Source organism: Drosophila miranda, chromosome 4 (genome assembly GCF_003369915.1).
Source record: "Drosophila miranda strain MSH22 chromosome 4, D.miranda_PacBio2.1, whole genome shotgun sequence".
Taxonomy (NCBI): domain Eukaryota; kingdom Metazoa; phylum Arthropoda; class Insecta; order Diptera; family Drosophilidae; genus Drosophila; species Drosophila miranda.
Window position 1 is genome coordinate 5,846,460 of NC_046677.1, and position 17,850 is coordinate 5,864,309.

Sequence of the window (17,850 nt, forward strand, 5' to 3'; positions counted from 1 at the left end):
CATTAAAATGTTGTGAAAATCGTTGGAAAGTGCTTTGGGTGTGTGTGCACAACGCCGCCCACACACACACACACGCACAAAAGTGATTTAGTCAGAGGGGACGACAGAGCACGACGACGCCTTTTCATCAGTCAGACAGTCAGTCAGTCTGTCAGTCCTTCAGTCCGTAGGGAAACGGGAGAGAGAGAGGGGGGGAGAGTGGAAAAAGCCAATGGGAAGGCTGTCGTGTGGAAAGTGCCTCGTTCTTGTTCACGGGAAATTAATTAATGTGGCAACATGATTTAGTACTTCCAGGTAAATAAGGCGTTCCGTTTCGTTCTGTTCCGTTCCGTTCCATAAATGTTAAAGGATTATTAGCTGACGGCACACGTGGCGTATGCGTAATTTTCTGTCGTCGTCGTCGTCGTTGCGGGGGGCGGGGGGGGGGGGGGAGGGGTTGCGGGTGGCATTTTTGAAAGGGAACTTGAATTTCTGATGAATTGTTTATCTTCAAAAATTTACACAAAAAGCAAAAAAAAAGGGCGGTGTGGGGCTTGGAGAGAAGGCGTAATTAATTAGCCAGAAAATTACGCCCAATCCTGACATCTTGCTGAAGGATGTGGCTCGTATTATGTTTTTGTTTTGGGGCGGTAGGCGGTAGGCGGGCGCTTTGCTAATTAAGCAACACTTGAGTGGCCAAAAGCGGGCAGGGGGTGGCCAGAACTGACCTACATGGCCGGAAAATTAGGAAACTGAGGAAAATGGAATAAGTTCAATGACATTCACAAAAGGAACTCCCCCCCTGGGAATATGGATGAGCTGCAACAAGTGGGAGGCAAGGAATCACAGGGGAATTCCGATTATTGTAAGCCACAGTCGAAGAAGGGAATTATATCTTCAATCAGAATTCAAACAGAAAATCACTTGCATAATTATATATACGAGTGGGATCTCCCCATTTTGAATAGTTTTGGCATGTGCCCCATGTGCAGCACCGAACGAAGGCTGAAGAAAGTGGTAGAAGCAGCCGCCGCTGTGGCTGTGGCGCACACTTCATTTAATTTATGGCCCGCAGCAATGCGCCCTGTCGTGGAGTGGAGTGGCGTGGAGTGGAGTGTGTGGCATGCTCGTACTTGAGTTGGAGCAGCAATTTGTATGGCTCAAAATGGCTGCAGCGCCACGAGAGGAGCAGCAGCAGAACAGGGCGGAGCAGGGCAGGGCAGGGCAGAGTGTGTGGGATACATGTGTATCGCTCAGCGGCAGATAGCAGTACGAGGGCCTGGAGAGGAGCAGCCGGAGATGCAGCAGTTGCCGGAGTTGCTAAGCCACTGCTCGTACCGTGGCCCACAGCTCATTACCAGTGCGATCATCATCATCCACATCCTCATCAGTCGAGGCGTCTGTCAAATTGCTTAAATTCAAGCGCACAGCTGGCAGGGCTGGACCCGTCTCCTTCCTAGGAAGGCTGGCTGGCAGCAAACATTTCGCGGGCTGTTAAATTGAAGCATAATTCCGCTTGGAGCCGCACACTGCAGTGGCCTTTGCAGCTGCAGCTGCAGCTAGAGTCCTGTATCTGTATCTCGGAGCTAGAGTCTGGATCTGGCGCTGGTGCTGCGATGAAATATGGCCAAAGTACAGCGCATGTGGCAAGCATATGAAAAGTGAAGAAGCGCGAGTGAGTCGAGGAGGCAGTGGCAAAATGTTGTATTTATGCAAAAAGCGGAATGAAAAATATTTTCACAGCCTTGACTTGCAACTGCGTCAAGTCTCTGCCTCTCCGTTGCCCGTCCCCCGTTCCCTTTCTCCGGGTTGAGTTGTAAAATGAAAACGGACGGAGCGCAAAAAAATATACAACAGAAGAAAGAAATAAGAATGGAAAAGGCTTGGGTACCCCGAAGATGGAGATACTCTCACAGATACACTTCTTTTTCGATGGTGGAATATAGTAAACCGATTTTGGATTGGATTAGCTTTTCACCCAAAACAGACCTTAGGACCACTTTTTCGAATGGAAAGCCCCATCTTGGCTTTTTCAATGTTTTTGGTAAAAATATTTAAGTCCTAGCCGTAATACCCTTTTTTTTTCAGTGTATTATAAAAGCACAAAATGCAAAAAAAGAAAAAAACTGGGGAAAATTGCAATACATCAAATGAGTCGTGGAGCGGACAGGGGCAGCCAGGGGTTAGCATGGGTGGTGGAGCGGGGTAGGGGCGAGGAATGACAACTGCGACGTCTGCAGCCCCTGACTTTATGATAAGAAAACAGACGAACGCACAGTGTAGACACAACAAGAGGGGGAGAGGGAGGGAGGAAGAGAGACATTTGGTAGATAGATGATGCATTCAAACAAAGTGCCGCCGCTTGGCAAATTTATGCTTAAAATCGCTGATGCATCACTGCAGCAGCAGCAGCAGCATCACAGTGGAGCAGGCAGTGTCCAGGGCCAGGCAAGAGTCTATGTTTAAACAGCCGCCTCTCTGGCGAGGACTCTACTGGGGGGACCGGCAGTCGGTTTAGGGCTACTCACATTTCACACGCAACGGCAGCTGATTGCTGACCGTTTCGCCCTCGTCGTTGATGGCACTGCACGCATAATTCCCGGCGTAATGCTTGGTGATCTTCTGCAGGACCAGGCTCTGATTGGAGCGTATCACCCGAGCGGTGGTATTGTGCTCCAGATGAATGCCCTAAAGGAGGGTGAACAAGAAGTTTATAAGAATTAATTGGCGAAATATACAAAGGGTACATAATGTTATTCATAAATTGATAAGTCCTTAACAAAATGGCCAAAGTATTATCTTTGGAGGGCTATCTGTTCAATTCTGTGTATCCTCATGTATCTGAATGAATCCCAAGCAATCCCTATTTGGCATTAAGTTCATTATTCATTATCCTATCTATCCATAAGAATCCCATCTGAACCCCTATCCTTATTGCGTATTGATGCTTAAAACCTATAGCTACTCTACCAAAACCTTCCTCCTCCCATCCTTCCATACCTTCCATCTTTGCCAAAGTTACGACCAAAGACATAGCTTTTTCCCAGTAATAACCACCATTTAAACACTCGTATCCCTTAATCTGTAAATATAACTTGTATGCACTCATCCTGCGTCCTGCATCGCACACATGAAATAAAAATAATACAGTAACGGATCACAAATATAATCTATTCCGAGAATCACTCAAGTTCAAATTTCAATTTGCCAAAATCCGTTAAGCGCTTCCGAAAGGCAAATGGAAGGGGGGTGGGGGGTGGAGACGCTGCGGATTGGGGGATTGGATCTGAGTGATTGCCAAGCGATTGCGGACTGCAGTTGAGCGACGGCAAAATCAATGCCACAAATCCCAAAACTATTTCCACCCCAAAATGGAGAGAGTACCCGCAGTACCCGCAGTACCCCTGCACCTACCCCCGCCCCTATCCCCTTTCCAAGGGGAGTCGAGAGCACACACACACACACATGACCCTGCCCCAGTGGATCTGGCGTGAATTGAAATGAGCAAACGCTGTAGCCGTAGCAGCAGGAGCACCAGCCAGCGATGAGGCGGCTCAATGCATCATGACATCGGCGGTGGCGACTCCCCGAGCAGCACCGCCACCTCAACGCATACGCAACTTGCCATGTTATTGACACTTAAACAGAAAATGAATGGAAGAAGCCAGTCGAGCAGACAGCCGGGCCACCAGAACGAGAACCAGGCACCAGCCACCAGACTCGTTTGGGTTGACTTTGGATAGGTCCCAGGTCCCAGGCTCTGGTGCCTGGTCCTGGTCCTGGTTTTCGGAACTGGCTGCACTTCTGGGCTGAGAGTTGATGCGACGACCTACATTATGCAACCACAGCAGTTTCCGCCATTGAGGATTCGATTGTACGTGACACTCGAAGTAAACATCGTCGCCTTCCTTGATATCATCCGGTGTCAGTGTTGAGCCCAGGCGTAGTGTGACCAAAGGTGGATCTGCAAAGAGAGACAGAGAGAGGAAGAAAAGATAAATTAACTTTTAATTGACAAGTTCTGGGGGATTTTCTGGAAGGGAAATCAATGGGGAAAATATATCTAGGCCGGGAGACTCTTTCAATTATCGTAGGAAGCATTTTAAAATAGATTTCTTATGCATTTGGAACCACAAATATCTACTTTTTCGCCAATTTGATAAAGTTGGAAAATTATTCTTAAGAGGTTTGCAAATTTCCAACACTAATTGGGGCGGTTTTTATGGTATTATTACTTTTTTCTTGCATTATTTAAAGATGGAATAACTTAGCATTTAAATTATATTCTATATTATTTGGTATTGATATTTCCCAACACTAATTGTGGTATTTTTTAGGGTATTAAACTGCATTTTCTTCAAATTCTTCATGATTCTATATTCTATATTTAATTCGTATTGGTTTGAAATTATCCCACGCAAATTGGGGTATTTTTTAAGGTATTTTTTAACGTTTTTCGTCAATTTCTTTAGGAATCCATATTCTATGATTTCATTTGACATTTTCCAACACTAATAGGGTGGGTTTTTTAGAGCATTTATTTGTCTTTTGGCGATGGAAATTATTGTTTAAAATTCCCACAGCTACCCCCCAATTATTCGCAGGACTCTATCCGTATAAATCTTCCAAGTACAAAACTGTCTTGTCAGCGCGCATAGAGATAGAGCCAGAGAGTGTTGTGAGCAAGCTGATTTAATAGTTTTTGCAAATATGAGCGATTTAGAGCAATAACAGGGACAAAGTGCAACATCAGCCAAGAGTTATGGCGACATCGCCATCGCCATCGTCATCGCCGTCGCATCCTCAAACTGAGGCTGAGGCTGAGGCTGGGACTGGGGCTTCGGCTGCGGCTTCGACCGCTGTTTGCCAACATGTGTTGCCGCTTAAGTCGTTTGAATTTGCTTAACGAGCCACAAACTTTGCGACAAACAGAAAGCAACAGCAGAAAGGATCCAGAGGCCCGGAGACCGAAAACCCCAGACCCGAGAACCCCGCCAAAGCCAAAGGCACGGGAACAGAAACAGGACGAGGGCGAGAACGAGAACGAGGACGAGGATGGGGACAGGGCGGCGCACGTGCCAACCTTAATATTGTTGAGTTATTGGCGGCCAAAACCAAACGCCGACAGTCAAGAGTTAGGCAACAACGAGGGCCAAACCCCAAGCCAAAAAGTTGCCTTTCCTTCCGCTCTCTCCTCTCCGCTACTGGAAAACTTTAGAATGGCCCGGAAAAGTTTTGGGCTCGCCTTTGGTCCTCCATTCGCCGTCGTCTTCTTTGGCTCTTTGGAGCCGGTCGTCGGTCGTCGGGCGGCGGCGTCTGCGTCTGCCAATCAGGCAAAGTGCCCGAAGGGCTACGGAAAACTCTTTTCGCTGAAAAAGTCGCGTCGCGTATTTCCGCACACATGTTGCCGGCCATTTTTGTGATTATCATTTACCGTTACGGCTGCCGTTTTCCGTTCCGGTTCCCCTTCCCGTTGTAGCTCTACCCACGCCCCCCATCGATCGATGGCGGAAGAACTCAACGGTTCCTCCGTTGCTCACAATTTATGCTGCACCCGCGGGGCACTTCACAGTTCTGCAAATATTGAACACAGCCGCCCTGGTCTTTAAATGTCGGAGGAATATCTTCATAAATTATAATTTGTGAAGCATTTTGAATGCATAATTTATTCATTTGTCGATTCGATGGATTGGATATATACTCAGCTCTTTGAAGTTTTGGAAAGGAATTCGTTGCTCAATTCTCTGCACCTTTTCGAACACTTCTTTGAACATTTTTTGACGCTTTCCAACATTTTCAATATAACAGGCCATGAAATTCCTCAAAGTTTCTGCCGAACGAAAACCAAATTCGAGCCTCAGTCAGTGCCTGGTTTTGCTCCGATTCGTATCTCCAAAAATAATAACGAGAATAACAGAAGAAAAAATACAAAGCGTAAACAAAAATTTTGTGGAGCTCTTCAACTTCTCCAGTAGTAATTTTTGTTGTGAGTTTTTCTGGCCGTGACGTACAGTTCCGTGCCGTAAAGTAATTCCGAGTTTATGATTTTGTAGGGAACGGTACCAAAATGCCACTGAAAGTCGGCGTAGCTCCCAAGCGGAAGCGAGAGAGAAAGCAACGCGTGAAAAAGGAGAAGACGAACGCTTCGATCAGACGACTGGCCTTCCTTCGCTTGGCCGAGGAGGAAGCTAACTCCATGTACCAGCCAGGTCGCAGAGAGCCACCTCCTATGCCGAAGAGGCAGCAGCCTCTTGAGACCCAAGCAAAGCCCCCAAACCCGATTGAAGAGCAGAACACTGCGCAGCAGAAACCGAGTCGACTTTACCCATGCGGTGATTTTCTAGGGTCTAAAATGGAGACATCGAAAGCACCCTTTGACAGAGAATTAGTTCCAGCTGTGGAACCAATCGCTGAACCAGTTTTGGAACCAATCGAGCAAACATTCTCCCGTTTATCGGAGCAACGCATCGAGGAATCACTACCGGAAACAGTATCGGATATTTGCGACTCAATTTGTGCAGAGTTCGAGGACCCTGCATCGGGCTGCGATGCGAATCTAGTGCCACCGTCTCCCACGATGCAAACCCAAGGTGAGATGCCGGACGCCCATTTTCAAACACAATTCGATGCCATGCAACCCAACAACAACCACAACAGCGGTCAAAATCAATCATTACACGATTTACTTGACTCTTTGTGTCCTTCCACACCGAACTTTGACCACGTTCCACCGATGCAACCGATCAAGCAGAGCTGGGACTATCTGTCCTCGCGCCCTTGCAATCCAGCAAGCGCCCCACCGATGACACAGGCATTCAATCAACCATGGGAAACTGAATCGAATATGTTCGAGCCAACAGTAGTTCAGAGCTGGAACTATTCCTCCGATCTACATCAGACATTCCGCAATACTCCCAGGCAACCCTTGTCTTCATGCTCCTCCGATCATTACTTTCGTGGCGTTCCAGAAGTTCCTTCATTCAAGCCACCAGCAGGCTATCAAGGCTGGGACTACGGAAACCATCTGCAGCATGGAGCACCGCCACATAGCACCATGGCTCCGGCTGTTGCACGTGACACTCCGGCCAGCTGGAAGTCTAACTTCAAAATAGATTTCAATAATGTAGAACCACCAATAACCAATCCTATGGATACCCCAAGAGCTGAAAATCCAATCAATATGACACAAGCTCGTCCCAGCAGGAATAATCCACCGGAGCTCCTACCAATGCCGACAACTTGGGTGAGACCAGCAGACAATCGTATCCCTTTGAGAAAAGCTAATCAGCAAGATACTGGTCCACCACCCCCTTTATCTGTACCAAAGCCCACTACCCGTGTGAGACCAGCTGATAAACCATATTCCGATAGGAGCTGTGAAACAGTTCAGGCCATCACTATGAAGAAACCCTCTGACAGCTGGAGCTCTTGGCTGGAAAGAGAGCTTGATCTATCCTCCACGAAAGCTCCTATTAAACGTGTGGCCAATCCTATAACTGTTCAAAAACCCTTTCAGAGCTGCAACACCACAGTCTTAAGCAATCAAAGCTCCGACTCTGGCCTCGTAAAGATACCAAAAACTCACGAGAGACCAGCAGACAATGCGATTCCGATTCAGACCGGGAGCTCTGTCTCTAAAAACCAGATTACTAATATGTCAGCGCCTACTTTGCCCATGAAACCAGCAGCACAATCCCAAAAACAACCCATGGCTATCCCCAAACCTGTCGAAAAGCAGATTGAGCGTGGAAGAACTCTCCAGGCACCCATCACACCCCCTGTAACTCGTCTGAAACCAGCAAAAACCCCGATTCAGAACTGCGCCTCTGGCATCAAAATTCAGCTTGAAAATGGGGCACAGATCCAAATACCCCAGGTACTCCCGGTTGCCCCTGTAATACCACCGGACAAATCGATGAGTAGACCAAAATCATACCAGAGAGGGCCTACAGCACCCGTAAATCCAATAGATAATGGGAAAACGCCCCATCCGACTGTACCAAAGGCCGTTATTCGTGTGGGACCAGCACAAAATCGGATTCCAATGGCGAAATGTGTCTCCAAAACTCAGAAGAACAATGTGGCAGCATCCACGGTTCCTCTGAAACCAGGCGGACAGCTCGTAGCTGTGCAAAAACCACCCATGGCTGTGCAAAAACAACCCATGGCTGTGCAAAAACAACCCATGGCTGTGCAAAATCAACCCATGGCTGTGCAAAAACAGCCCATGGCTGTGCAAAAACAACCCATGGCTGTGCAAAAACAGCCCATGGCTGTGCAAAAACAGCCCATGGCTGTGCAGAAACCCTCTCTCAACCTGAACTCTGGCCAGGTACCCATCAGAACCCCCATTACCCGAGTGCCACCAGCAAATACTCCGGGTGTTATGCCAAAGGCTGCGCAGATCTCGAGCTCTGGCATCAAAATGCAGCAGGAGAATGGGGCAACGATCCACATACCACAGATACCGCCCACGTTTACCCCTGCAGCCATACCGGCAGCCAATCCGCAGCACATATCAAGAGGACAATCCCTGAGCATGCCGCCAGCCCTGTGTCAGGCACAGGGGACGTTCAACGGGCAGCAGAGACCGATGATAACCGTCATAAAGGGTGACCATGGCGAGGACATACACGTGTCCTTTGTGACGGGACCCGATGGCTTGATCACACAGGTGAAGAGGCTGCCACCGAATGTGGTGGCAGGTTGCTTCACCGGCGGCCTGCCGCAGCTGGAGCCGATCACAACGAACAAAGTGCAACAGATCCTGCAGGCCCCCAACTCGTATACGACCCTGCACGGACCCGTTAGCGGACCCGTCGGCCTTCGCGGTGCCATGGGCCCCGACCATGCCGTCGAGGACGAGGAGGTGGACTACGAGGAGATCGGTGTGGCCGAGACCTTCGCCGAGTACTGGCCCACGAAGCTCAAGCACGGCGTGGCCCATCCCGATGCCGTCGTGGAGACGGCCACCCTCTCGTCGGTGGAGCTGCCGGACATCACCTATGACCTGTCGCTGCCGCCACACTTCCAGACCTCCGGCAGCCTGAGCGCCCTGCAGCTGGAGGCCGTCTTCTATGCGTGCCAGGCCCATGAGCGGATCCTGCCGAGCGGCGAGCGGGCGGGCTTCCTGCTGGGCGATGGCGCCGGCGTCGGCAAGGGCCGGGCCATCGCGGGCATCATCTACAACAACTATCTGAAGGGTCGCAAGCGTGCCCTGTGGATCTCCGTCTCGAATGACCTCAAGTTCGATGCGGAACGGGATCTGCAGGACATCGGTGCGGGCTCCAGGATCAAGGTGAGGGCCCTGAACAAGCTCAAGTACCACCGCATCGACTCCGAGGAGAATGGACGGTTCCGCAAGGGCGTCATCTTCTGCACGTACACGGCTCTGATCGGGGAGTCGATGACGGCCAACTCCAGTTACCAGGCGCGTCTCCGGCAGCTGATCCAGTGGCTGGGCCACAATTACCAGGGCGTCATCGTGTTCGACGAGTGCCACAAGGCCAAGAATCTGACGACGGGGAATGGGGGCAAGTCGACGAAGACGGGCGCCACGGTGCTGGAGCTGCAGCAGCGGCTGCCCCTCGCTCGGGTCATCTACGCCTCGGCGACGGGCGCCAGTGAGCCCAAGAATATGGCCTACATGACCCGGCTGGGGCTGTGGGGTCCCGGCACTGCCTATCCGGAGCTGGTGGACTTCGTGTACGCCGTGGAGAAGCGGGGCATTGGGGCCATGGAGCTGGTGGCCATGGACATGAAGCTGCGCGGCACCTACATCGCCCGCCAGCTGAGCTTCAAAGATGTGACCTTCCGCATCCAGGAGGTCAACATGCAGCCGTCCTTCACGAAGATCTACAACCAGGCGGCCGAGCTCTGGGCGGAAATCGGCAAGAAGTTCACGAAGGCCTGCCAGCTGATGAACGTCGACAGTCGGGTGCAGAAGATGATCACGTGCCAGTTCTGGTGCGCCCACCAGCGCTTCTTCCGCAACATGTGCATCGCCTCCAAGGTGGACATGGTCGTCAAGATGACCCGCCATGCCACACGCCACGGCAAGGCGGTGGTCATTGGCCTCCAGTCGACGGGGGAGACGCGGACACTGGAGCATCTGGAGCGGAACAACGGCAAGCTGACGTCCTTTGTGTCCACCTCGAAGATGATCATCCAGTCGTTTGTCGAGAAACACTTTCCCGCGCCCAAGCGGGAGGCCTTCATCGAGCTGGTCGCCACGGGGGAGTTCGTCCCGGAGATGCGCTCCCAGCCGCCGCGTCCCAAGAAGCCCAGGCCCACGCACATCGACTGGATGGAGGACTCGGACGGGGGGTCCGAGGACAGCGACATGGAGAGCCTCCAGGAGTGCTGGCCCCCGCTCCCAGAGGAGGCCAACGTGAAGGCGGGAGGCAAGCGACGTGGCAGACCCAAAAAGACCGACAAGGGTAAGGTGAAATATATCTTCGAGACTGTATCTATCTATCCATCTTGTATCTTTCTGCATCTGTTTAGTGGAAAGGTTGAGCATACAGGATCGCATCCTGCAGCATTTGCACGAGAACATGCTGTTCGCCAAGCACCTGGATGTCAATGAGGTCCCAAAGGACGTGCCGCAGCAGCCGAAAATCACCGAGCGCGACGTCACACGCTGCATCCTGATGAAGGAACAGCTGCTGGAGAAGATCGAGGAGCTGGGCCGCCACCTGCCACCCAACACCCTGGACAAGCTCATCTCGAAGCTGGGCGGCACGAGCAAAGTGGCCGAAATGACGGGTCGCCGGGGTCGTGTCATCTGCGAGTCGCGCACTGCCTTCCGCTACGAGTCGCGGGTGGAGGAGGATACCTCCATGGATCTCGTCAACTACAGGGAGAAGCAGCGCTTCATGGAGGGCGAGAAGTACGTGGCCATCATCTCGGAGGCCGCCTCCAGCGGCATCTCCCTGCAGAGCGACAAGCGGGTGTTGAATCAGCGTCGACGCCTGCACATCACCCTGGAGCTGCCGTGGAGCGCCGACCGAGCCATCCAGCAGTTCGGACGCACCCATCGCTCCAACCAGGTCAACTCCCCGGAATATGTGTTCGTCATCACGAATCTGGCGGGGGAGCGACGCTTCGCCTCCACCGTGGCCAAGCGCTTGGAGAGCCTGGGCGCCCTGACCCAGGGCGATCGCCGGGCCACCGATGCCCGGGATCTCTCACAGTTCAACATCGACAACGCCATCGGCCGGAACACGCTGGAGCATGTGATGCAGCAGATGGCGGGTGAGCGGCTGTTGACCTTGAAGCACATACCCGAATCCTACGAGGGCGACTTCCACGACGACTGTGCCACGGCCCTGGCAGGCGTGGGGCTGCTCTCAATGCGGAAGGAGAACAACCGGAAGATCTTCAGCGTGGAGAAGGACTGCAACAACATCGCAAAGTTTCTCAATCGCATTCTCGGCTGTCGCGTAGAGATACAGAACGCCATCTTCAAGTTCTTTTTGGGGAACATGTATTCGCTGATTACGCAGATGAAGCGCACGGGCCGCTTCGATCTGGGGATACTCGACCTGGACGCCCATGGGGCGAGTGTGACGTCCTTGAAGCTGATGCGATTCACGAGGCAACATGCCACAGGGACGGCGGCCACGGAACTCCATACGGTGAAGGTGGAGCGGGGCATGTCGTTCGAGCAGGCGCTAGCCAAGTGAGTGCGAGGGTCCTATGCGATTGCTTGAATCCAATACGACTGATCCTTGTTCTACCTTGCAGATTCCGCAGGGAGGCCAAGGACCCGCACGAAGGATTCTACATCCTCAAGCAGAAGAGACGCAACAAGAACAACGCCGTCCTGTGCCTCAATGGCCAAATGGTTAACTGCCTGGTGAACACACGCAAAGAGTCCACCCCGAGTCCCGTGTTTCTGCAGCTGTTCCGCCCCAACACCGGACCCCAAGTGAAGACCGAGAATCTCACCTCGATTACCCAGCGCTACGTGAAGGTGCCCCCGGAGGAGGCACAGATGTACTGGCAGCACCAGTACGACACGTGCCTGACGAAGTGCTCGCACAGCTTCTGGAGCCGACCCTGCCCCAATCCGACCAGCTGCGAGCTGGGTCTGCGGGTGCGCACCTACCACGTGCTGTCCGGCCTGATGCTCCCCATTTGGGGCCGCATCGAGAAGATCATTGAGCGGAACGGCCGCAGGATACAGATCATACGCGTCAAGACGGATGTCAACAAGAAGATTGTGGGCACAGTGGTGCCGCCATGTGTCTACAATGAACTGGTCGCGGATCTGTCATCGGACTCCACTGTTTCGACTAATTAAGAAAGGAAAGAGAGCCGTAGACCTCTATGAATGACTATGAATGAGTACCATTTCTGTATAAATATTTGAAGGTCAAATAAAACACCAATCGAGGCTAAGAGACGGCGGTCTCTGAAGTACATAAGCTCCTACTCCTCTTCTGGCACCCCATTCTTCCTCCCTTAAGAACCATTCAAATGGAAGAGAGCGCAGTAATCCCTTGTCCTTGCTGTTGTCTATTTGGCCAACTCAATTGCCATTCTCCGTGTGATGCTGCTGCTGGCCACTTTAAAAATATCAACTCAAATTGTGGCATTCACTGGGAATAAATATATCGCGGCGGTAGCTTTCGCTTTTTTTGGAAATGCCAGGCACGCGCAACAGCAGCAGGAGCAGGAGCCATAAACAACGGAGCAACAAAGGACACTTTGCAGAGGCAGTGTGTCTGGGATCCCCCCTAAGAATGTCATATGTATGGGGTCTGCACTCACAGGGAGTGGTGCGGGGGGGAGGCGAATGGGAATCTCTACAGCGTCTGTGATTGCATTGCATGTTTTTGTCTTGTTTCCATTGCCAGGAGACCAACTAAGGAGCAAAGGACTACTCGTACGAGAGTACCCTCTATCCCTCTCTCGCCCTCTCTCTCTTTTTGTTCTCTGGGCAACATTATAAATTTTAAAACGCACACTCACATAGGAGATATAAACAACATTATACAATGGCTGTTTTAGGGGGACTAAGAGTAGGAGTCACTGTGGAAATAGAGGGTGGAGGCAGGGAGTCACTGTGGAAAGGACTTCTCTGTAGAAAGGGGAGTCTTTGTAGAAATAGCAGTACGATTACGAGTGTACGCATCGTATCCTGTCCTGTATCGTACGAGTGTGTATATATATAAAGTATTGCCAAGTTAGCCTTGTCCAAATGTCGTGCCTAAGGAGCCAGAACGTTCCGTTGCTGTTGTTCTTGTTTTGGTGGCATAACAACTCACGCGTGATGCAGATATCACATTCTGCAGCATCCACATTCGTTTATTCGTTTAAATTAAAGTCAACTGCAGGACAGTGAAAATGGCCTCAAAGAAATTATGGCCAACATTTTTGGAGAATGGGAATTTTGACAGAATCTAAAGACATATCAGAAAGAGAGAAGGATATATCAGTAAGAAGTCATCAAAGATGAGTTCTTACAAATATTTGAAGGGTAAGAAACCTTAAGAGGAAGATGGATATCAGTAGGCATATCCTTAAAGTCCAAAGCTCATTAATTTTTGAATATAAATTATAGAAAAATACATGAATTTTACATATAAATTATAGAAATTATTTTAAAAAATATTCCTTTAGTCGTAGAATAAAATCGGTCAAGGAAAAGAACAGACACTAACCGATTTTTAGACATATCCATTAGGTACCCGTATTTTATAGTATTTTCGGCAAGAAATTTTAAATATTTTTGTTGAACCCTAGAAGAACGCCGTTCGTATTTGTAGAACTATTTAATTATTTAATATATTTAATATAATATAATATATTAAATAAAATTATTTAATATATATAATTATTTTTTGTATATTTTTAAAAATTACATCCACTCCCAAAAATATGTCTCCTTCTAGTCAAGGTCTCGTAGCTTCCAAAAACCCACCATATCTTTTTCCCCCAACCATAGATACTCTGCACAATATTCCGCCGTTTGCCACGCGAGTAAATTATGAAATATGTTCGTTTTCTTAGAAATTGTACCCAAAACGCCAACATCCCATCCGAGTCAAGTGCCTGCCTCAACAACAGACTCATACATGGTCCTGTTTGTTGTTCCTGCAGTGTACGTTATACTACGTGCCGATCATAAAGTTTATTTGCCCCGAGACGGCAGCAGCAGCAGCAGCGAGGCAATCGCCTTAACGGCAGAGCGCACAAGGAAAAAAAAAACAAACAAACAAATAAAAAAAAATAATATTCTAAAATATAAAATATGAGGCCAGAAAGTATGTGTGGCGAATAAACAAATGTATATAATCATATACGAGTATATGCCGCGTATATATACATATATATTCTTTAGCGTAAAGCCGTAATTTCTGTTGAAGGAGGAGTCAGTCGCGGCTCCGAAACTCTGTGATTGAAGGAGGAATTTGTAGAGTACAAATTTAATATTTTTAACAAACGAAAAGTAAAGAAATGCCATTACGTGATGCACACACAGAAAATGCTGGTGCAAAAGAGTACTCGCATGAAAGAGGGGGGAAAGGCAACCCCACACATGCTCTATACTCCATGTGCGATACAATAAAATACATTTTGGCCAGCCGGAAACACCCGGCGTATACGTAACGCATTCGTACAGTATGATATCTTTCGCTCTGTCTCTCCCCCCTGTCGAGGCGGGGTAGCAGTACTTTACGATGTCCGCAGTGTGCTTTCCCCTACCCTGCCACCCGATTTCGCGGTTATATTTTGGGGTGTGGCTTAAGCCTCTGGTAGATGTAATTATTGAGAGATTTCCTTTAATTTTTCCTCCGCAGCAGGAGACCCCCTTTTTATTTTTGTTGTGTATTTATTTTTATTGGAGCCGCAGCAGCAAAAGTCCTTCATTTAATTTAAGCGACTGCCATACATTTTGTTAGCCCACATATTTCATTTGTGTGTTCCCCTCCACTGTGAGGGGGGGTTATTTTTTACTTTTTTGGGGGAGGCCCTTTTGGCAAATTATTCACAATTTGTCATTTGTCTTTGATTTATTTGCATTTTAAAGGCTTTCAACGGCAAACGCTGGCAATGGGCGACATCGCCGACGTAATAAATTTCAGCCTTGTCGTGGTCCCTGGTCTCAGGTCCCTGGTCCCTGGTCCCTGGTCCCAGGTCCTGTCTACCTTTTGGTAGCTGTCGACAATGCTTCGTTCGTTTTCCTTTGCTCTCTGCTGGCCTTTTCTGCCCTCTTCTTTACAGTCTTAAACACAATTTGTAATACTTACAAACGACATTCAATTTCCACATGGTCTCCAAATACAGGCCATTCACATTTGGATTTTCCGCACGGCATGTTATCGATTTGCCATCATCGTCTGTGGTCGGCACAAAGCTCAGCTCTGAGCGTGTCGAGTTCTTTGATATGTCGTCCTGTTCAGACAAGAAAAAAAGAACAGAAAACAGAGAAGAGAGGACGAAAAGAGAGTAGAAAATATAAGAAAATTGTTCTGCATTAATTAAGTTTTTCCCCCCAGACGGAGGCGAAGACTCTGCCTTGAGGCAAAGTTTTCGTTTCATTCAGTTTTTTTTCTTTTGTGGGAATTTTTTTTTCGTTTTGCAAATTTGTCGAAATATTTTATGTTTTGCAATTTAAAATTTATTGGTATGTGTTTTTTCAGGGTTTTATGTGGCACCACGTGTGCTTGTGTGGGTGTGGGTGTGTGTTTGGGGCATTATAAATTTAATGGCCAAGAAGGACAGCGGCAACAGCAACAAAGAAGTCACATAATTAGTTGGGCTCTCCCTGTCGCTCCCTCGCTCCCTTTTAGTGTTTGGCTGGTCATAAAGAGCGCTGTCCTTGCTGGCATATCCTTTTTAGCCGTTTACACTTTACTGGAATTGCTGCAAGGCAAGGCAAGGTGTCCTTTGAGGGAATATCTTGTGAATGGTTGGCATGGGATTTCTCCTGTGTGTGTGTGTGTGTTTTGAAGGTGCTAAAGTGTCGGCAGTTAGCGGTCCTATAAATCCTTGTGTTTCACAGTTGATCGATGGGCTTCTATTCGAAACAGGCAGAAGGATTCAAGGAAGTACAGAGAAAGTATGGAATTTCTATTCCTCAATTTAAGGCTGGATACACAGATGTCCTTCAGTAATCACACATTCTAACCATTTGCTTCCCTATTATGAGCATTCCCTACTTAATTATGAGCTCTGTTGACAGATCAAACGACATACCAGAGGGGGAGAGAGAGAATCCTGTCAATGCAGGATTACTGACAACACAATCCTTGACTTCATAAGGGCTCTCTCGGTCTCGGTGTCGGTCTCGGTGTCGGTCTCATTCCCGAAACTGTTACTGAAAAATTCCCTCCGTCTAACATTTACATTTCTATAGACAGACAGAACGACCGACCACATACCAAATGCTTTCAATTTGTAGGCTAAACTTCTCAATTAGACCGTCTGCAGGGCTTTGATTAATGCTTTTGCAACCCCACGCAGCCAAACACCCCCCCAACCCCCCTCTGGCCAGAGCTCAGGCCACCCACACAGACACACACAGACACAGACACAGACAGACGGACATATATTAGAACCCCTAAAGTAGGGTACGAAAAGTCATGTAAAACATGTGGGATGGCCTGCCGGTAGGATCCATCCGACGTGTGTGTAGAGGGGAGAGATGGCTGCCGGATCCGCTGTGTGTGTGTGTGCCAGGGATGGCCGGGTTGGTCTTTGCCGCATTACGGCAACTTTATGCTACATGAAAACTAGTGAAAAACATTTCCGGTCTTTAAAAACATTGGGCCCAGGCACCAGGCCCGCCCAGGCCCAGGCGCTGGCCAGAACGGCAAAGCAATCAGCGTGTATATGCATATACGGCGGATAGACATGGACATAAACAACGGACCCAGAACCTAACCAGGACTCCGACTCCGAATCCGACTCGAGAGGTCCCCCCCCCCACCACCCACCCAACACACACAAAAATGAATTGCAACAAAATTGCGCCAAAGCTCCCATAAATTTGTCCAAAGTTGAAGAGAGCACAGAAAAAAAACTAATGGGAGAGGGGGAGGGGGAGCAACAAAAACAGAAAACAAGAAACGAAAGGGAGACGGTTTTTTTTTTGGGAGTATCGAAAAGGGATATACCCTTGGAGATCTTCAGGAATTGAATGATGGAGGGGTTCCTTGAGAATCAATTAACATCATTTTAGGCTGCTTTTTGTGTACTCCCATTGGTTTTTATTCAGAAACAAAAGAATTTCCCCAAGAAATAACTATATATATCAAAGGAATTAAGTCAAGGAAGGATCTGCACCAAGTTCAAGCCAAATAGATTCCCTTCTACATCCACCATCTATTAATAATTCTGCTCTAGAAATATACACTTTCTTCGATCGGAAAACCCTTGGACCCTCCGCAAAGGGTATACAAAAAAAGAAGAAGAGGAAAAGCCAAAGCAAAAGCGGAGTGGAATCGTTTGTGTATTGTGGAGTTTATATCACATTATCTGCTGTTTATTCTAACCAAGTTGCGGAGGTGGTATCCGCCCGCAGGACGAGCGATGAGTGTGAACCACGCCCAGGGACAACAAGTGGGTGGGTTAGTAGTACAGTACATCCACATACCGCCACCACCCCAGTCTCTGTCTTTGTCTGTGGATGTCTCTGATGGTTGGGTGAGTGGGTGGTAATGGCTGTGTGGGTGTGTGGCGGTGTGTGTGTGTGTGCAAAGAGTTACGGGCCACGTTTGTTTTGGCATGACTGTGCAAACACAATAAGTTATCGAGCTTGAACGTGAGTCAGTCAACAGCAGCAGCAGCAGGAGCAGAAGAAGAGACCAGAGCGAGAGCGAGGAGAAAGCCAGCAAACTAGCTGCGTCAATTGCGGTC

The 17,850-nt window shown here is 49.0% G+C and overlaps 2 protein-coding genes across 2 annotated transcripts in view; one reads left to right on the forward strand and one right to left on the reverse strand.

The window, feature by feature from the left end:
• The window catches only part of LOC108163604 (neural cell adhesion molecule 1), an 89,840-nt gene that overhangs the window by 15,100 nt on the left and 56,890 nt on the right, over window positions 1-17,850 (reverse strand). The window contains exons 9-11 of the mRNA XM_017298993.2: window positions 15,240-15,384; window positions 3,813-3,943; window positions 2,508-2,667 (exon numbers count right to left, since the gene is read on the reverse strand). Of these exons, the coding sequence (XP_017154482.1) occupies window positions 2,508-2,667; window positions 3,813-3,943; window positions 15,240-15,384 (436 nt within the window). The remainder of the gene's footprint in view (window positions 1-2,507; window positions 2,668-3,812; window positions 3,944-15,239; window positions 15,385-17,850) is intronic.
• On the forward strand, window positions 5,636-12,402 carry LOC108163603 (protein strawberry notch). The gene is made up of 4 exons (XM_017298992.2): window positions 5,636-5,965; window positions 6,033-10,418; window positions 10,486-11,662; window positions 11,728-12,402. The coding sequence occupies exons 1-4, from the start codon at window positions 5,791-5,793 to the stop codon at window positions 12,284-12,286; spliced, it is 6,297 nt and encodes a 2,098-aa protein (XP_017154481.1). The 5' UTR covers window positions 5,636-5,790; the 3' UTR covers window positions 12,287-12,402.